Genomic DNA, 21,829 nt, shown 5'->3' on the forward strand with positions numbered 1-21,829 from the left:
GGAGCTAATAGGAGATGGGGCTAAATTTTGAGGGTCCATAACTTTAAACCCCTTGAACCAAACTTCATCAATCCTGGGTGGTATCATCAGGATAATCTCTTGCTGATACCAGCCAGGTTTGGTGATGTTTGGTTTAGGGGGTCCAAAGTTATGGACCCCCAAAGGGGGTTCCCCATCCCCTATTGTTTCCAATGGGAGCTAATAGTAGATGGGGCTATCCTTTTGAGGGTCCATAACTTTGGACCCCCTCAACCAAACTTCACCAAACCTGGGTGGTATCATCAGGAGGGTCTCCTAAAGATACTCTGAAATGTTGGTACTGCTAACATAAATATTCCTCCCCTGACCAAAAATCCAGTTTTGAAGGATTTTAACTCTTGTGTTTTAGCTTGGTTGCTGGTTGAGCTAAGGCTTTTGTACTTTTAAAGTTATTATTGAGACCATATTGTTTTTGTTGACCCTCTTTTCCACTTACAGAGCTAGTTTACTGTTTTTCTTTGAAATAAATATTCAAAAACATTTAACCTACTGATGCCTCAATTAATGTAATTTTATTGGTATCTATTTTTATTTTTGAAATTTACCAGTAGCTGCTGCATTTCCCACTCTCGACTTATACACGAGTCAATAAGTTTTCCTAGTTTTTTGTGGTAAAATTAGGTGCCTCGACTTATATGCAGGTCGACTTGTACACGAGTATATACGGGTAATTATCATACATATCAGAAGTGAGCAGTGGCTCACTGAAGCTCATACTGACATTAACGTTAAATCAGTCTTACAACTCTACACATTTCGCCTGTTTTTTAGCATTTCCATTGTGCAAAATAACCATCATTTTCTTAAGTGCACAAAAACTAATAAAGATTTTTCAAAATACATAACTGAACTGCAGAGAAAAAAATGTTATCAGACTGTATTGAAGGAACAATTTGATTTTAATATTATGAAAAACAATACTTTCTAAGAAAGAACTAGCTATTCAATACAGGCTACTTTCCAAAGTATAATTTCAAATGCCACAAATAGGGGTAGGTCTACGATTTCATTAATTGAAGTGGGAAAATTGCTACAATGAGACTTGACTGAATAATTTAGAATAAATATCTGGATGTTGAATATGACTTGTTATCAAGTTGATGCATATGAGGCTAGGGGAAAAGTGGGACTAAGCAACTGAAAATGTGAATTGAGTAGTTACTATTATTTGTTGCAACAGGAGTAATTTATTTCGTAAGAGAAACTCCCTGAAGCTGGAGAAGCACACAATGAGCATATTCTTATTGAAATAATATTATTTACTACTTATTTTTCAGAACTAACCAAGGGCTTGGCCATTTATTTACAAATCTGAAATGGGCTCATGAATGAAGATCAAATTCTTTCATTGGAACTGATGAGTTCCCAGTTCTGTTTGGTGCACTGGGAACTTAATATGTATGTTCAAAAAGTTGATTTAATGGGGCTCTGTCAGTGAAATCAACTAAGATGTAAGACATGAAGCATAATGAACTGACTCTAGTCTTGCACCCACAGGTACAGTTGTTTAAGTGAAGCACAGTCACAAAAAAAGGTGAGGATCTTATAACTTAGTTAGCTATCCTATCTATATTTCCAATCAATGCCAACAATGTATTTGCAAGGCAGATATGCTCAGATACCATTGGAGCAGCAAATTTGCATTTGCGGGAGTGAACTGGAAGATCTTCCTCACTATGTTATGAACTGCCTCTTGTATGATGAGTCAAGGTCCAAGTTCCTTTTTAGTCTTGCATTCAGGTACCAGATGCACTCTGTCGCAGATAAAATAAATCTCCTTCTCTCAGACTCGGATGGGTTTGGAATAGTTGAAAGGAATTAGGGGAATATGGGATATAGTCACCTGAGTGACTACATTCTTGGAGTAGAATGTTCTGATGAACAGAGCTGAGCAACCCACACTTAGCTCTGGTAGAAGAAGAAAGAACAACACATTGTAGGACAAGAGAAGTGTCTATTGAACACTGGCTACTGGGAGAGAAGGCTTCTTATAGGAAAAAGGAACCCTCAGGGTTATACAAAGTGACTCTTAACTGCCTAGCTGGTTTCAGTGCTGCAAAAAGGAGTTCTGCCTTTCTGGGAAAGACTAGAGACAGACATTAATAGTTGAGGCATTAGCTTGATGGTTCAAGCTTGGGAATGCCTGATGGTGGGAGGAATCTGATGAAATTACAGTTTCTAGATCAGTGACAATGTAAAAGAGGTGGTCGTTAGAGAGAGATTAGTCAGAGGAAGAAGTATTAGGTTAACACAACACGAGCAGGAACACTTGGGGCAAATATATTAACAAGACCTTTGTCTTCGTTGGGTAGATAGTTCAGGGCTGGAGATGGGAAGTGACAGCTTCCAAGGCAGAGACATTAAATCTCTTAATACCTTTAGGAAGGGTATGGCAGCTATTTGCAAGGCAGATGTAGGCGAGAGCAAGTCCAGACAGGATTTTACTATGTCCTTGTGGGAAAACTAGTCAATTCAGAGAATGGGCTCTCCATTTTGGAAATGCACTGCTAGGCACCCCAAGGGTTGGCAGGATGGGTGAAGAAACTGTTCTTAAAACAGAGCCCCCACCACCACCATGAGTTTGTGTGGTAACATTGCAGGCCATGACAGTTTGGTTAAAACAGAACAGGTTAAAGCTGAATCCATCAAAGAGGGAGATCCTGTGGCTGGGTGTGTTCCTGGAGTCCTCACTTTCTATGAAGTCCCAGGTTGCATACATGGCCAATGAGGCCTTTTTTCATCTCCATCAGGCTAGGTAATTGGCCCCCTTCCTGTCTCACTTGGACCGAGCCATAGTGATCCATGCAATGGTCACATCCAGGTTATATAACTGTAACTCACTCTATGCTGACCTTTCCTTAGGTCTTCCTCCCCTTTTATCCCTCGGCCCTGTCTTCTCCCACCTGGGTAGGGCCAGTTGCCAAGCCCCTGCTGGTTTTCAGGCCATCCATCTGGCACTGCCAGTCTGTGAATTGGTCTCCTGTCTCGAGGACCCACTCACATTTTTAAGGGCTGGTTGGGAGCTGGTGGGGCCATGGCATTGGGCTGCACATCAGCTGTGAGGCCTGTGCTAGCCCATCTGACTGCTTTCTTAGGTAGGCCTCTTTCTCCCACATCTCTTGGCCACTTCAGGCCACCCTCACTCCGGCTAAAGATTGGTCAGTTGGTGTCATCTGCTATGGCTTGGGCAACAGGCTCTGCCATTGCCGTATTTCTGAGCTGTCCACTGCCACCATTTCCTGCATTGATAGTGAGTTGGAGGCATCTGGAGAATCTCCCAGGTCGGGGATTCATTGGCAGCATGGTGGGGCCATCCACTGACCAGCTGGGGTTCGGGATGAGTGCTGGTGGTGGGAGCCAATCCCAGACAGACCATGTGTTGAAATATTTTTCTAATACTCACTGGGAAACACATGCAATGGCAACAAGTGCAGTTCTGGAGTCCAACTGAAAGATTGTGGATGCATGAGAAAGTATAGTCAAAGACCAATCACAAATGGGAGAAATACACAAGAGGCATAACACATTGTAAACAAGTTGCAAGAACTAGATATTGTATTCATGTTGATCACCATGAAAGTCAAGCTGTCCAAGAAAAAGAATTGGATTTGAACACGTGTGCAGACCTCTGTCAGTCATTAGTAGACCACTTACATGCTTTGACGTTTGATTTCAAAAGATATGACCTATCATAAGATATTGTGCCTTGAAGAAGCCAAGTCCTGCAAGTGGATTGGGAAAAAACAACATGCAAATGATGACAGCACATCAGAAACAGCACTGAATCTTTTCACCTATCTTACTACACTGTAATTGATACACTTGAAGCTCATATGAGAAGTAGTGAAGTTACAAAGAAGTAGCAAGTAGATTTTCTTTTCTGAATGATATGGAATTATCACAATGTCCTCAGTAGCTAGTTCACTCATTCCCTGTCGAGCTAAACATGAGTTTTTGTGAAGAACCACAGCAGCCTTACTGTTAAATGCATGCAAAGTTTAATGAAATAAGAAATATGAAATGCAGTCACATTGATCTTCATGACGCAATATTAAAGACAGAATACAATTTGTATTTTCAGGTGTAGAGATTGCACTATGTATTTTTCTAGCATTTATGATTACTAACTGCTCCATAGAATGCTCTTTTTCTTAGCTGAAAAGAATAGAACACCCTCAGAGAACAATGTGTCAGGACAGAAAGGATTCATTTTCCCTACTGTCTAGGGAAGCAGACATGCTCCACTGAGTCAGCTTCAATGAATTTATCCAGACTATGCAATCAGAAAATCTTCAAATAATTTATTAGTTTTAGCGTACTTTTGTGTCTTGTGTCATTTTGAAAAATAAAATTTTATTTTACCGTTTGGTATTCTTTTTATTTATATATGGGGGGCACCATAATCTTTTCCATGCTTAGGATCTCTGGAACTCTTAATTCATCCTTGATCCCTTTCAAAATTTACAGCAAAACAAAACAGTGACATGGAGATCATGTCTCCTCATATATTGATGCATTATTTAGTGGACATGTTGCAACTGACCACATGTACTATCTTGCCTGGCAGATTCAGAGGAAAGACAAGCAATTTATAGACATCTAGGAAGGAGTTCCATGCTGTTGATTTAGGGCAGTCTTCCCTCTGAGACCATGACTGACTGATAGCGTGTGAATCAAAACATGTGCTTTAACCCTACCTAGAGGCATCTGCTGCTATTGGTGCATAAGAGAGGGGAGCAAAAGGCGTTCTTTATTGTTGACTCCAGTAAACAGGAGCAAGAACATGATATAACAGTCTTGCAAGGGTTGAAATTGCAGTTGAAGCATAGCTCCATACAAAGACTGGTGTGCTGTAGAACTGTACTAGCCAAGAGTCCCTGAATCCAGACATTTGGATGACAGGATGACTGATAAATGTGGATGCCTGATGGATAAGTGTGTGCTCTGCCCACTGACAGGAATACTCCAGCTGTTGTAGAGTCAGGCGCTGATCTGATAAATTCTTGGTAGGATTACATAAGAACATAAGAACAAGCCAGCTGGATCAGACCAAAGTCCATCTAGTCCAGCTCTCTGCTACTCGCAGTGGCCCACCAGGTGCCTTTGGGAGCTCACATGTAGGATGTGAACGCAATGGCCTTCTGCGGCTGTTGCTCCCGATCACCTGGTCTGTTAAGGCATTTGCAATCTCAGATCAAGGAGGATCAAGATTGGTAGCCATAAATCGACTTCTCCTCCATAAATCTGTCCAAGCCCCTTTTAAAGCTATCCAGGTTAGTGGCCATCACCACCTCCTGTGGCAGCATATTCCAAACACCAATCACACGTTGCGTGAAAAAGTGTTTCCTTTTATTAGTCCTAATTCTTCCCCCCAGCATTTTCAATGAATGCCCCCTGGTTCTAGTATTGTGAGAAAGAGAGAAAAATTTCTCTCTGTCAACATTTTCTACCCCATGCATAATTTTGTAGACTTCAATCATATCCCCCCTCAGCCGCCTCCTCTCCAAACTAAAGAGTCCCAAACGCTGCAGCCTCTCCTCATAGGGAAGGTGCCTAACCAGTCCCTCAATCACATCCTTGTTGCCCCTTTGTCTGCACTTTTTTTTCCTTATCTCCCTCAATATCCTTTTTGAAGATGCGGCGACCAGAACTGGACACAGTACTCCATGCAAGAATGCAGTAACGCGACTTCACTTAAGCTTTTATATAAGGGCAGCAATAGACAATGCAATCTTTGCAGTTTTATTATCAATTCCTTTCCTAATGATCCCCAGCATAGAGTTTGCCTTTTTTACAGCTGCCATGCATTGAGTTGACATTCCCATGGAACTATCAACTAAGACGCCTAAATCCCTTTCCTGGTCTGTGACTGATAGCACTGACCCCTGTAGCGTGTATTGTACTTCCTACTAAAATATAGCCCCATGGTAGTGTGAGAGGGGAGTGTTAATTTTTGCTTGTTTTATATGATTTTGTTCTGTGTTAATGTTTAATATATCAGAAAGAAAAGCTGTAATCTGTATCATATATCCATTCTTATTCTACTCTGTTGCTCTTTTGTATTTGGTCAACTAAAGAGGTCTGCATCTATTTTTCATAGAAATAAAAATTAAAAAGTACACAGAGCTTCGTCTAGTAAAAAACTCATTTCACCTTTGCAAACATAACTAGAAAATGAAATCTGTAGCTGTTCAAGTAAAAGAAAATTAATATAGAAAATCAAATTATTCAATATCTTCTTAAGTCCATAAGCCAAGCCTGGTATTATTTCTGAATATATTGCCTTGAATTGCTATAATCAGTTTAAAAGGATGCTGAAAAATTGTTCCACAATGTATATAGTTTCTTGGAGTGTTCTCTGAAGTTGTCTAATTTTAACTGGTTTCTTCCTCAATAATGTTCTGTTTTTTAAAAAGAAAAGCCTGTGCCACAGTTGGCGTGCGTGCGTGCGTGCGTGCGTGCGTGAGAGAGAGAGAGAGAGAGAGAGAGAGAGAAGCAGTTTTAGATTTATTATTTATTTATTTATTTATTGTATTTGTATACCGCCCTCCCCGAAGGCTCAGGGCGGTTTCCAACAAAATAAAAATTTAAAACATCATATATATAAGTTAATTAAAATACATAAAATACATAAAATATTAAACTAGAGATGGCTTCAGCTATTCTATTCCCCCTTTTATGAACCTGCTATCGAGGCCAAATGTTTGCTTTCTTATCTGCTGTTGATATCATCCCGCTGGCTAAAACGCCTGGCTGAACAGGTCCGTTTTGCAGGTGTCCCTGGGCGTGAAATTTTGTAAACTCAAGCAGGGCCCTTTGATCTCACCTGGAAGCCTGTTCCACCAGGTAGGCCAGAGCCGTAAAAGCCCTGGCCTCTTTGTAGAGGCCAGTACTCGATCGCCTTTGGGGCCAGGGATTACCAGCAGGTCCGCTTCTGATGAACGGAGGGGCCCGTGAAGGGCTTATATAGGGAGAGACGGTCCCTTAGATAGTGCAGGGCCAAGGCCGCGAACAATGGCTTTAAAGCGTCAAAACCAAAACTTTTAAACATGAATCCCGGTACTGGGATCGCAGCCAGTGTAGTTGGTATAGGACCGAGTAATCCGTCTCCTCGCCGCTGTTATCTCCGGAAAGGAGTCTGGCTGCCGATTCTGTACGAGTTTCAGTTTCCGGATCATGGCCAAAGGTAAGCCCGCGTAGAGCGAGTTACAGTAGTCTAATCTAGAGGTGACCGTGGCATGGATCACAGTGGCCAGATCAGAACGGGAGAGATACGGGGCCAGTTGCCGTGCCTGCTGCAGATGGTAAAAAGCTGCCTGGGCTGTCTGGGTGACCTGGACCACCAATGATAGAGATGGATCCAGAGTCACCCCCAGGCTCTTGGCGGACGAAGTTAGTTTTAACGTCTCGCCAAGAAGGGTAGGCAGGCCAAAGGCCACCGGACACTCCCCCCCGGACACTCCCCCCAGTGATCCTCTTGAATTAATGACCTCCAAAACACCCTATCATTGACAGTCTTACTTAAGTCCTGCAAGCTGAGGATTGCGGCTTCTTTGACTGATCCAATCCATTTCATGTTAGTTCTTCTTTTCTCACTGCCTTCAGATTTCCTAGCATTATTGTCTTTTTCATGACTCTTGTCCTCTTATAATGTGAAGTAAGTATGATAGCCATGGTTTAGTCATTTCAGCTTCTAAGGAGAGATCAGGCTTCATTTTATCTAAATGCTACATTTGATTTTTGGGTGGTCCATGATATCTATAAAACTCCTCCAACATTACAATTCAAATGAATCAAATTTCTTCCTGTTAGTTTTCTTCAACTTTTACACCCATACATAGCAAGGGGAAATACTCTGGCATGAATTATTTTGATCTTTGTTATTAGTGGCACATCCTTAATGTAAGAATGTTTTCTAGCTCCTTCACAGGTGCCCTTCCTGCCCTTCCCAGTCTCAGTCTACAGGAAGTGTGCCATGCACTGGGTGCACACCGGTGTGAGCGGAAAATCACCCTTCACTCCCCCCCCCCACCGCTCCCCCCACTTACCTTAGTTTAAAAGCTGCCTGGTGGAAACTACCTTAGTTTAAAAGCAGCCTTTAAAAGCAGCCTGGTGGGAACTACACTTCCCAGAAGACTTTGCGAGCCCCACTCCCTGCAGGTTCCCAATAGGCTGCTTTAAAAAACTGCTTTTAAACTAAGGTAGTTCCCACCAGGCTGCTTTTAAACTAAGTGGAGAGGCGTGGGGGGAAGGGGGAGGCGTCATTTTACCTCAGGTGCCATTTCCCTCCCCCACACCTCTGCTGACATTTCTGCCAATTAGAAACCATTCAATTTCTCCATTTTCTATCCAAACAGCACAACCTGTCTAGGATACAGGTTATGCTTCAAAACAATCAAATGTGGTGCACCCAATTTCTTTTAAACCAACCATAATTTTTCATGACCCATGCAGTCAAAAGCTTTTCTGTAAACTGTTAATGTTACTGTAAACTGTGCTGTAAGGTTAACTTGAGTCCCACTTAAAACAATATAATTGAATTAAGAGGATGAGCCTATTCCCATAGCTATTATGTTACAGCCCCTCCAGACACTGTAATCTTTTCTATTCCATTTCTATCCTCTTTCAATTTTGATCCTTCAGCATATTCTATGAGCCGTATCTGCACAGTAACACCAGTTGCTATCTCTAACCCTATTAGCAGTCGAGTAAAACAGAGAGTAACACTAGGCTCCCCTGCAACAAGATGTAACCATGTAGTGGAGGAAGCAGGAACATACTGAGATGCTGGTTTGTGAACATTGTAGGTTTTAACTGTTTGTTAGACAGTATTTCACCTGCAGCTCAGTTTCATGTGTTTTCTTACACAGGTTTATCGGACTGAAATTGCACCTCTTAAAGAGAATGTGAACAGTGTTAATGACCAAGCCCATCAGTTTACCCCATCCGAGATCCAGCTTTCTCCATATATGCTGAAACGCTTAGAAGACTTGAACACTAGGTGGAAACTCCTACAGGTAATGTTGCATAACTTATTTTAAGTATGAAATGTATTGTTGATGGTTGTGCTGGGATTGTTGCTTAGATTTTTGCTATTCTTCTAAGGAAAAGAAATAGGCAAGTAGAAAATAAAGATCTGGTCACTTGTTTTAAAAATAGTAAAGAACTTGTTTTCATGTTTTTATATGAGAGGCTTCTCTCCGAATGTGTCTCTCATCTGGCCTTTCATTTGGCCCTCGTGAGCTTCTCTGGCCTCAGAATGGGTGGGAGCAGCTAAAGAAGCTCAGCACTGTCCCCTGGCTGCAAGGTTCTTGGCTCTGTGGAACCTCCAGCCCTACTCCTCCTTGTCCTTTGCTCATGTCAGTATTTGAAGGGAGATTGTTCCACCTCCTTTTCCCCCAGCCATCAGGCTTCATTTTCCAAAAACTCCACCCAAGCCCTCCCAGCTTTGCCTCCTCTAAGCCTGTTACCTTCAGGCTTCCATTTCTATCCCATGATATTTTCTCACATGTTCCCCACCACCAGCACTCTGCTGGCCTTGTGTTGGAGGAGAAGAGAGAAAGATATGGTGTCCCATTACTCACAGGCTTCTGCTAGAACTCTTTTCTCCCCAGCATCTGTGCTATGTATCTCCCCTTTCCACCTCCTCCAAGCAGCCACCTTCTCTACCTCCTGGGGATCCAGGTTCTGCCAGTAGCTGCAGAACAGAGCAATGCAGTACTGGGCTGGAGTGCCTGGAGAAGCCCAGGTTGAGAGAGACAACTGGATTATGCCAGTGTAGTCTGAGGCTTGGCTCAGCCTGAGTGAAGCTTTAAACTGGAGACTTTGTGCCTGTAGTTGAAACTCAACCCAGATAAGCTGAGCTGAGCCTTGAACTGAGAGCTGGGTCTGACCAGCCCCAGCTTTACACTGCTGACTCCACCCCTCAAGGTTCCCTGCCAAAGGTCAGGTGGAGCTTGAGGGAAAGCCAGTAGTATAAAGCTGGAGCCAGTCAGACTCACTGCTCAGTTGGATGCTGGACTCAGCTTGCCTGGGTCAAGCTTTTAACTGCAGGGTCAAAACCTGCCATTGAAATACACTGCCAGCCAAGCCTAGTGCAGAACAGGTGCGCCTGGCTTCTGAACTACAAGTGGAGTTTGGGGATGGGGGTGAGCTAGTGTACATGCCCTGGGTGCCATTTTAGACAGCAATGCTCCTGAGCACAGCATGCAGTACCACAATTACACCTGGAAGAGATCACAGTATGGCCAGCAAGTTCCATTGAGAGTGGGGCACCAGAAGTCCAGGAGGCATGGGATGGTAGAAGTATTTTTTTAAATGGTATCAAAATGTTTCATATAAGAAACAGTGAATCTGTTCTCATACATGTAAATTCAATTAATCTATCTGAAGTAGTCCTTACCTGATGGTTTTAAAATGGCAGGCTTGTAAAAGAAATTTAGTTAAAATTATCCTTTTAATAAAATAAATATCTACAAAATCTGTGTAATGCTTTGTTCAAGCTGAAATCCTCAGCATATACAACTGCTTGGATCATGGGTGCTTGCACATCTTGCTGTCATTTTCATTTACATCCTTTTTATTTTCTAATATAATTATTAAAAGAATTGTATGCATAAGCAGGTGCTATATACACACACGGTTTCTGACATCATCCAATAGCAAATTGCTGCATGAGATCATCAGCGACGGCTCTAGTTATCTACAGAGAGAAGGAAACTGGTGGCTACTGTGCCGGTACTTCAATGTGACTGGAGCAACTGTCTTAGATAATGTAGTATAATTTGGGGGGTATGATCGCCCTTGCTGTCAAAATCTTTTGATTTGCAATGTCTTTCCCTTGAACTTGTTTTACTGCATGTGGAACACTGACCATAGATTTTTTACTTTTACCACTCAAGTCTGTTCTTCGTTAAACAATTCCTAGCAACATTAATTTTAAACACTACCCTTTACAATAGCTTAATGATTCATTTCATAGTGCATCTATTAAGATTACATCTATGTAATCGAATCCAAAATTACAAAGCTTTATATTAACTGCGGTCACTGGCAGAGTTTGATCAAGCTATTAAGTTTGTGAAAAGGTAGTTTTGTTTTTAAAGGATAATGAAAAATAACAAAAAGTAGTTTAAACAGACCTTAAGAACCTGACAACCTTGGAACCACAAGAGAGATCTTTACTTACAGGACTGGATCCAGTGAGTTGGCAGAGCACATTTTTCCCTTTCTTCTTCCCTAAATACATTGTCATTCAACCCAGTGTTCCTGTCTAAGGATTAAGAAAAACTCAAAAAAGAATATGCATCTGACTTGCAAAAGATCTCCTTTCCGTTGGACAACCGCAGTAGTGATGCAAATGACACAGGTGCCAAATACTTGGACTCGTTTATGAAACAGCACTCTAGGAGCAAAATCTGAGCTTTAACCTCTTTTTTCTGTATTTTATTTTAGTTTCCCTCTATCTAGTTAAGTGGACTCGTGTATGTAATACTGTGATATTGTTATGCCAATAAAGGTTCTCCTTTTACTTGAAAAACTCCAGCAAAATGTACTACAGGACAGAATGCTGCAATGACAATAAGTAATCAAGTAGTCAAGGTGTGCCTTTACAGCAAATGGGGCTCCCAGTCACTCTTCATTTCCTCCTTACTGTCCTTACCAAACAATCCAGGGGGTGGTAGGCTAAGCAAAGTCTGTGTTACCTTTCTTTGACTCATCACTGCTTGCAAACATCTCCCTATAGAGGCAGAGGGCTATTTAAAGCAGGCCCATCCACATCAGTACATTAGTTTATTGAGAAGGGAACCTTTTCAGGGCTCCCTCTGAGCCTTTAATTGGTCAGTAAATTAATAAAAATCCACTGAGCAGTCTTGTCTATCTTTCTTCTGTCCCAGGAAGGAGGGAGGCGAAAAAAGGACAAATGACAGCCCGTCCCAAATGGAAAAATGTTCTGGCTACTAAAACCCCAATAAAGGTCTCCACCACCAACAGCCCTTCAGAATCAGACTTAATAACCTAAATAATAGATCTGTGATTTAAATAATAGAAGTAGCACCTGTAGCTTTAAGAAACGAATGCCTAATGAAATCACATAAGACTGCATTCTAAGATCATGGTGGCCATTTTTGGCTGTGTGGGGCAACAGCAATATTGCCAGCCTTAGTTTTTGACATTCAAAGGTAAGAAAGGTTGGAGTGGATTGGGAGACCAAAACGACACAGGGAAGGGTCCCTTTACTACTGTGTGTTCTAATGGAGGGAGAACTCACTTGACCCTGGCTAGGCCCAACAACATGCACTCCACAATTTGTGTGAAGAGGCATTCTGATGGTCATTCTGTTTTAATATTTCTGAATCAAGGGGCCTTTCCCCACTTACGGTTTGCGGCTTGCTACTGTCAGTACGAGGGATTTCTGCTGCGGGGTCGTGTTCCCCACTGCCCCGCGAAGGTGCTGTTTCTTCAGTGTCAGAAATGACACGCACTGAGGGGACGTGAGAGCGCAGAGTCGGGGCGGCTGCATTGTCGCCACCCAGACTCGTGGGGAGCGCCATTGGACCACGCGCTATTTGGGGACAGTAGCGCGCAGCAAACGATAAGTGGGGAAAGGGCCATGATCTGAAGGAACAAATGACTTGCTCTTCCAAAACAAGAGGCAGATATTTATGTTAGTAAGAGAGGAATGTCTAGAGAGAAGGATTCATACAAGACTGTAGTAAAATAGTAAAATCTTCTTGCCTCAGAATGAATTATACCTTAGTGTGAGAATAAAAATGTTGTCCTTTAGCCTTTTCCCTGGTTCTGAAAAGTTGATGAATGGTGATGAACTGTTGTTTCTCCAGTAACTCAGTTGTTCAAGGCTATTGTGGTATGGTGGTTAAAGTACTGGACTAGAAACTTAGAAACCCCAAATCCTGTCTCTGCCATAGAAATTTGCTGGGGGACCTTGAGCTAGAAAAATACCCAGTTAAGTTCTGCTACAATCAGCTCAGAGACCAGGATTGTTTCACCCTCCAAGTCTAGAGTTACTTTTAGTTGGACGAGTGCCTCAAGGAAGAGTAAAAGGAGGAGATTCCTCTTCACCTAATTTCCCCACTCTGCTCTTCCATTTACCTATTTCCAGCTGCCTTCAAACAAGCCTGGCCCTTCCTACTTGGCTGCTCCTGTGCACATCCTTTAAATGCTTCCCCAAGGAAGGTCCAACTTTGGGCTCAGCCAGTCATCCCTCCCCAATCCAACCCTGGGGAGTGACAAGCCTCTGGACTAATGAACACTTGACTTAGAGTAGTGAGTTCACTAGCCCTTCCCCACATACTTCTTTAAATAGCTGGCTGCCCTTGTGACTTCCTCTAAGACTGTCAGTGCAGACAGTTTTTCCTAATTCTTTATCAAAGTTCCGCTCTGTTCCAGGGTCATTTTTGGTAAGAACTTGGGTAGATAGGCTTCTGCTGCTGAGTTTGCTGCTGAGAGCTAACTGGGTTCCTTCAAGTTGGTTGACTCCTGAAAAGATTTTGGGGGCTTTTAAAAAAGTGTTTCAACATTAGTGCTATAGCAGCATAGCAGCCTCATGCATCTGAATAGTGGATATATAGCAGTTCAGTGCTATATCACCAGCATTCAAATGCATTGATTGCTATGGAGCTATAGCACTAAACTTAAAACATTTTTAAAAGCTGAAAAAGAATATGCTGCTTAAAAAAGATGGTGGGGGGAAGGGGGAGGAGCAGAGAATGTGGCTTTGTTTAAAATGGCCAGAGTGCTTCAAAGCACTTTAGAGAGAATTTTTTAACGGTTTGATATCAACTGTATGAAACGACTGTATCACTTTAGTCAGAATTGGGCCAACAATGGATAACATCCAGTTCAAAATAGTAATCTGAAAGGGGCCTATGTGTCATCAGTTTGAGCATAGTCAGAAGCCAGAGTGATACCAGCAGTGTGTACAAGATACCTTGGTCAACCCTCTTCTACCACTTAGCCTCAGTGACTCCTCCCGCCACGGCCCACAGAGACTGTAAATAGGTCATTGATCTTCCTATTTAACTGCAAAGTTCTTCCTCCTGCTTAATCTAAAGAATTTGTTCCAGATGCTTTCTCCTTCTTCTGATCTTGCTGCCTGTATGCATAAGGAGTGGAAGCAGCTGCTAGTCTGCTGCAGAAAAAAAATGATGAGTGTTGTGGCATTCTTAAAGAATTTATTATGTCTTGAACATTCATGGGCAAGAGCCCATTTTGTCAGATACAGAACAATCTGACATTCATCTGATAAAATAGTTGTGACCCACAAAAGCTTACCAAAACACTAAAGAATGTATTCTTAGAAATATTTATGATCAACAACTGTACAGTCTGTAGCCATTTTGGGATGATGTTTTAATGAACTTTAGCACTGCAGATTCCTCGTTGGAAACACAAGTGATGTGAGCAGCAGCAGGGTGCAGACAACAGGCCCATAAAACTGCTAGATTTTGAATTCACCATATTACTGTTGTCACACACAATTTTTCCAATATCATTCCAGGTAATTTTCTGTTTAAATACCCTGACTATTAAAAGAAAAAATGGGTTGATCTGCATTGTACTTATAATGTTTAAAATAAAATTATTTTATTTCTATACTTGTACATTTTGAAATGCTATGTGAGAATCAATATGATGTAATGATTAGTGTCAGTCTAGGATCTTGGAGACCCAGAAGCTTGCTGGGAGACCTTGGTCCAGTCACACACACTTAGTGAGGCCTGAATGAAGTAAATAAATATGTATTAGAAGCAGCATTTTGGTTACATGCAAATGTGTTAGAAGAAGACAATTCTTGCTTTAAAGGTTTTAGCCTAGGGAACATATTCTATATTTAAGGTAAATGCTGCATTATCTTGTAGCTCCACCCCATCCTTTTAGCACAGTGACATATTGAAGGAGGAGGAAGAAGAGGAGTTTGTTTTTATAGTCCACTTTTCTCTACCTTTAAGGAATCTCAGAGCGGCTTATAATCATCTTTCCTTCCCTTCCCCAAAGCCTGTGAGGTAGGTGGGGCTGAGAGAGTTGACAGAATTGTGACTAACAAAAGGTTGCCCAGCAAGTTCATGTGGAGGAGTCAGGAATCAAACTCAGTTCCAGATTAGAATCCACCACTCTAAACCACTATACTACTTTGGCTCTCATAAGAGCCTGTTTCCCATTACCTCTGGAAAAAGTGGTGGGTGAAAAATAAAAAAATAAGGTCTTGCCTAGTTACACGCATTTCTTACCATAGAATTCCTGGCAATTTCTAATTAGCATCTGTGGCTGGCATCTTCAGAGGATCATCTTCAGATGATCCTCTGAAGATGCCAGCCACAGATGCAGGCGAAACGTCAGGAGAGAATGCTGCTAGAACACGGCCATACAGCCCGGAAACCACACAGCACCCAAGTGATTCCGGCCGTGAAAGCCTTCGACAATACAATTTCTAAAGCTACTCAGAGGTGACAACAGGTAGCTCTAGGAATCACCAGAAACTCTATGGTAGGAACTTTTTGTAAGTAGGTATGGCCTTATTTTTATTTTTACTGTTCCATCCGCTCACCCTTCTTCCTGGTTGCCAGGCACAGCCTGGTTGCCAGGCATTTATCTTATTCAGTATTTTGGAAAAGACTGTTGGAGGATCAGACTATACAAATACAAGAATTTTAACCGTTTCAAATAATGAGAATATCAGTTTATTGACTATAATTATTTTTCTATCACTAAGGCCCCTTCCGCACACGCAAAATAATGCGTTTTCAAACCACTTTCACAACTGTTTGCAAGTGGATTTTGCTATTCCGCACAGCTTCAAAGAGCACTGAAAGCAGTTTGAAAGTGCATTATTCTGCATGTGTGGAATGAGCCTAAGAAATGCAATAAACGGGCCTTGAATCAAATGAGGCTTAACATAAAGCATAAAACTGGTATATATTTAGTCCTGCCTTTTGTGAGAAATTTAAATTAGTCTGTCTTTCAGTCCATTTTGGCTGCATAATTCTTTTTATAAATCCCCTAGGACAATATCAGGTAGACTGCTTTTGCTTACATAATCAAGTAGAACTGTTTTCTGAGAGTTTTAAATCAGCTTGGTGTTCATCACAGATATTTTATTTAGCTTGACTTCAGCAGCAGTCAATCATGGCGACCGCCTCTCCCCATACAGCCCCTCTAGACCTCTCCACTTGTCAGGGGGAAATCTATTAGAGGTTCCCAACCCTAGACAGGTTTGGCTGGCTGCTACTAGGGCCAGGGCCTTTTCGGCCCTGGCCCCTACCTGGTGGAATGAGCTCCCAACTGAGATCAGGGCCCTGTGGGACACTGGTGAGTTCCACAGGGCCTGTAAGACCGAGCTCTTCCACCAGGCTTTTATATCTTGTCAGCCGCCTGGTTGGGACATTGTGACCTCCCTTGGGTGCCTATTATTATGGGGGTTTTATCACCATCTTTTATCGTTTTGGTGTTTGCTGCTATAGTTTTAAACAATGTGGTTGTTGTATTGTTTTAATTGTTTTATATGATGTTTGCTGCCCTGAACCCTATTGGGAAGGATGGGATAGAAATAAATAAATAAATAAATAAATAAATAAATAAATAAATAAATAAATAAATAAATAAATATTTATTTATTTATTTTAAAACATTGAGTATGTCTGTAACATTTGCTGTGGCAAACTTCATAAAATTATGCATTCAGGAGGCTAGGAAATGAAGCAATAGAGTTTATCGTTGACCCTATGTAGTTCTCGTATAAAAATGGCTGCTGCTGTGTTTCTCCAGCACTTTTTCCGCAGTATAACAATTCAGAATACCTAGATTGCTATTCATCAGTATCATTACAATACCATGAAGAGTTGATTAAGGAGATAGTTTGTGTTTATGCCATTGTCCAGATAATACCGGATTTAGTCCTATCTGATTCATTTGGATCTGATGGGCTATTGTTAGCTGGACTGCAGGCAGGATGGGAGCACCAATTCTCACAACTTCTGCCATTTCTTTTTATAGTAATTTTAATGTGTTGTGTGACAGCTTCATTTACAAAATAAGAAATGTGACAGAACTAGAAATATATATATATTTAATCAGTGACTGCTCCCCACCCCCAGTTGTAGTGCTGCACACTCTTACCTCATGATATATCTGGCTCTGTTTTTCCTGGCCTCAGAGTAGATATTTCAGGCTCACTATCCACTTTATCTTGCTGATAAAAATCCTCTTTTAGTTATTATGTTGTTTTCCACATGGGGACAGGCTTGTATAATTTTCACATTACTGCTACAACTTTTAATACAGTGGCAACAAGGCTTTCACACTGCAGATTCCCATGGTAGTAATTTATTTTATTTTAAAATCATCAATCAACTGGTGCTATATCAATATATTGTTATATATGTCATACTCTCTGCATCACCAGCTTTCGTTTTTAAAAAGCTTATTCCCTTTCCACCTTTTTCTTTATATTGCCATAATGAGAGGAACCGGAAATTTACTTTTAAAAAGGCGAAGAATTCAGGAAATCTGATCTACGTAATGGTATTCAAGGTGTTTCAATATAACGCTATTCAATTGTGAACTGAAAAAAAAAGGCCCAGTAACAGGAAGATTAAATGACTGCCCTGTTGGTGAGACTGGAAAAATCGCACACACCTGGCAGCCATTTCAGACTTTGCTGGGATTTTAAAAAATTCTTTAGAGCAAAGCAAGTTTGGAAAGATTTGGGAAATGCTGATGCATGAATGCACCACAATCCTGTGTGGAAGCTATGTGGAAAAAAAACCCACTTCACACCAGCATTGAACTCAAGGCAACTTATCCTATGCCTGTCTGCTTCACAGTGAGGTTTTCCCACAGTTTTTTGTTCATGCAAGGATTTTCCTCCTGTAAAGTATTCCTAGCTGGGTTGATCTGCCATTTTACCCACCTCCTGCTTCCTCGTTGTTTCCATGCAACCTCTATTTGAGGAGGTTGCCTGTAACTTTTTTTCTGCCATCCTTGGTCTAGCATTAGTTTGCTAGACCATGTCAATTTCCTATCAATTTTACCAGGTTTATCTCTCCAGCAATAGACCTTCAGCATGAATTACAAAATATTGAAAGAAAGTCCTTCTGAAATTGTGGCCTGATGAGTGGAAAGTATTGCTGTGGTGTAGGCAGAGGAAGGTGGGGAAGAGCAGAAAAACCTGAATAAAGCTAAATGCATGGTGATCTCCTTGCTTTCCTGGCAAAGTAAGAGGAAATAATCCTCTGAATATGCCAGCCACAGATGCAGGTGAAATATCAGGAGAAAATGCTACTAAAACGTGACCATACAGCCTGGAAACCACGCAACACCCTAGGAAAAGTAACATTTTCAGAGCTTTCTGTAGCTGTGTGGATTCTCTGATCTGAAGGGAAAATGTGTGTGTAACCGAGAATAAAACCTGAAGGGAATGTACTTTCAATGTGAAAGGGACCACAAGTGCATAAATGTACTATGTCTCTAAGTTTTTAATAGGAGGAAGGGTATCTTAAGAGAGTTATTTCAGGAAGATATTTATTATATGTAGACAAGTGGAAACCCACAGAGACTTGCTGGAGGCATATTATTTCCCCCTCCTCCACTATTTCTTCTGTCCCTTCCCTGAAAGCCCTAGTTTTTCCTACTTCCTTCTCTCCTTCCCACCAACAGCCAACCTTCCTTTATATAGTCCCTAGTCTTCACTTTTTCCTTTCCCCCCTCCCTGACAGCCTCTACCTCAGAAAGTTATGGCACAGTGTGTGATGCCAACCACTGAGCCATATCCACTTGCATGGTAGGGAATCCTCAAGGACTTATTGGGGGGGGGGGGCACCTCACTTTCTCCTGCATCCCACTTCCTACATATTTCTTCTCTCCCTCCTCCTGGCAACATTCATATCCTCTACCCTTTTCCTGCCTCATTCTCTCATTCTCAATCATTCACAAATCTATCTTTTATCTGCCTCCCATCTTCAGCTATATTTTGTACTTATTTAATTCATGTATACCTCATCTTTCTCCATAGTAGGGACAATAGCTTACATTAGTTTCCTCTCCTCTTTTTTATCTGTATGTCAACTCTGTAAGTTATGTTAGCCTGAAACTGTAGTAGTAGAAGTAGAAGAGTTGGCTTTTATATCTCACTTTGCTCTACCTTTAGGGAGTCTCATACCAGTTTATAATTCCCCTTCCCCTCTCTAGTCCACTGTCATGCGGAGGAGTAGGGAATCAAACTCAGTTCTCAAGATTAGCTTGCACCACTCTTAACCACTACACCACCCAGGCTTTCAGTAAGCGCCAACAGATAGATGGGGAATTTGAACCTAGATTGCTTCTAACTTCTCCACCACACTAACTGTTGAACAGTAGCATGCAGCTAGGTCTAATGCTGTCATGTAAATTAGGCAGTCTCAAGTCATCCAGAGGTTGCTGCCATGCCTAGGGTTGCTAACCTTCTCCCATTATTACATCTGAATTCCAGAAAAATGAGATTTGCCTCTCCCCCACAGGAGAAAATGAGTGTTTTGGGGGATTAACTGTTTCATTATATTTGGCTGAGGCTTCTCCCCTCTTCAAACTCCTCCCGCTTCAAACTCCACCCCAAAGTCTCCAAGAATTTCCTCACCTGGAGCTGGCAGCCCTTGACAAGCCTGAAATACTGACTGAAGTAGTGACCAGTAATACTGATGATTTATTTTGAGTTAGTGCAACAATGAAATTACATGATTTATATCCTTATTTTCTATGAATCCATAAAGGAAGCCATGGTCCTCAGTTAGCAAAACTTGACCAAGGCTGTTAACAATAGGATGTTTTACAGATCATTAATTCATAGGGTTGGCATAGGTCAGAAGCCACTTGCCAGCATTTAATATACCCACACAGATCTTTTTCCTAAGATACTTTGTCATTTACCAGTAGAAAAGTCAGTGTGCTTAATGAATGTCTGTATAATCATGGAAGCCTTGATTTATTTATGATACCATTTTGTACCATACATTTCTTGCAAGGATTCTATAAATCCTATTAAAAACCTCCCAGATTATGCAGTTTCTTACACATGTGTTTGAGAAATACTCAGATGCAGCCAGGTGAACTTCCATAATTTTAATTATATCTGTATCAGATGAACAGCAGAAATATACAAGGGGTTTAGGAGAGATTTAATTTTAGATAGCAGCTTAATTAACAGCATTTGAAAAAACTAGTGCAACTTTAATTAAATGTCGTTGCATTAATTTAGTCATTTAATTGAAAACGGCTTGGGTTGGTCCCTTCAATTTATCACTCTTGCTATTTGAAGGAAGACCTTTTCACTGACAGAACATAACCAAAATTTCTGTTTTTTACTGTTTTATTTTCTGTCAGCTACATTATACATTTCATACTAGTGAGATCATATAAATGTATACAATAAAGTGTTTGTCAACTAGCAAATCACATGTTGGTAAAACAACTTGATACGAAGGAGGATTCTTATCTTCTTTTGTACCTAGCCACTCTGCCAGCATGTCATTTGCAGGTTTACACTTTATTTTATAAGTAAGTTTCATCAATTCAAGCAACACCTGGCAACAGTCCCTCTAATTTATAACTGTATTTAGATGGAAGAATTTACTATTTTTGCTTGTATATAATTTCCCTATGTACCAGTCATTTTTGGTGGTATATGCCGGTGGGGGGCAAGCAGAGTGGGGCGGAGCCCCATCTCCAGGTAGGGGGGCGGAGTTCTGCCCTGCACACAAGGAGAACCGGAGACAATTTGCTTCAGACATGTAATGGGGAATGTTTGAACCCATGAACCCCTCCCTTACCTACGTCCCTAGGAGCTCATAAAGGTAGTTTGGTTAGTGGATGGGAAAGTCAGAAGGATACAAGAAAAGGGGAGAGGTTATAGGGGCTTTCAGGGAAAGTAAAGAGGAAATAGTGAAGGAAGCTGAAATGAGATGCCTCTCACAAGTGCTTGTACATCTGGTTGTTAATAACTAAACTTCTTTCATGTGTTTACTTCTGAGAGCAATCATAGTAGTTCTTTAAATAATGTTTGGACTATGCTGAATAATTAATACTCACTTAGCAGATCCTGTGCATTTAGCAAACTTCCTGCTGCTCTATTAGTATGACTGAAAGCTATAAAGAAGTTGGCAATCATGTAGCATAACTGATCCAGGATTCAAGTCCAAGCATAATAATCCCACAAAGGATCAATGTTCAACAAATGTGGTATTTTATTTTAAAACACTTAAATTCAGGAAATGATGGCTACAATAAAACCAGCCCTTTTGGCATCATAGCTTAGAATGCTAGAAGTATTGATTTTATTTTTAACAGTACTGCAGATAAAAATGACTGATTATAATTCGTGAGGTACACTAAATTCACAAGAATGAAGTATATCTGTAATGCACAGTTAGTGATGCTGAACTGATATAGAATAAGTGACAGAAAGATCAACTGTTCTTGAGATGGAGTAGCGAATGGACTTTTTTTATACCCTCAACATTCTCTATGTTAAACCTTTTGTTCCTTCATGTAGGAATCCAAATAAATGTTTATGGCATCCCTGTACTTATAATAGATATTTGAATACTTTTCTTATTTGCAGTGTGTGTAAAGTTTTCTCTGGATCCACGGTTCCCATCAGCTCTGCCAATTGGCCATGCTGGCAGGGGTGGATAGGAATCACAGTCAGGAGGGCCATAGGTTGAAGACCCCTGCTCTAGATAGATGAAATATTTATTTCAAATATCTTTCCAATAGATTAGTATGGATTGTGGTACTTCCA

The 21,829-nt window shown here is 41.1% G+C and overlaps 1 protein-coding gene across 4 annotated transcripts in view; it reads left to right on the top strand.

Annotated features, from left to right (window-relative positions):
* DMD (dystrophin) overlaps positions 1–21,829 on the top strand; it is a 1,175,169-nt gene that overhangs the window by 982,347 nt on the left and 170,993 nt on the right. For all 4 annotated transcript variants that reach the window (XM_048495459.1, XM_048495460.1, XM_048495467.1 and 1 more), the window contains one exon: positions 8,910–9,056. In XM_048495459.1, coding sequence (XP_048351416.1) covers positions 8,910–9,056 — 147 coding nt within the window. The remainder of the gene's footprint in view (positions 1–8,909; positions 9,057–21,829) is intronic.

The sequence above is a fragment of the Sphaerodactylus townsendi genome, linkage group LG04, assembly GCF_021028975.2.
Source record: "Sphaerodactylus townsendi isolate TG3544 linkage group LG04, MPM_Stown_v2.3, whole genome shotgun sequence".
Taxonomy (NCBI): Eukaryota; Metazoa; Chordata; class Lepidosauria; order Squamata; family Sphaerodactylidae; genus Sphaerodactylus; species Sphaerodactylus townsendi.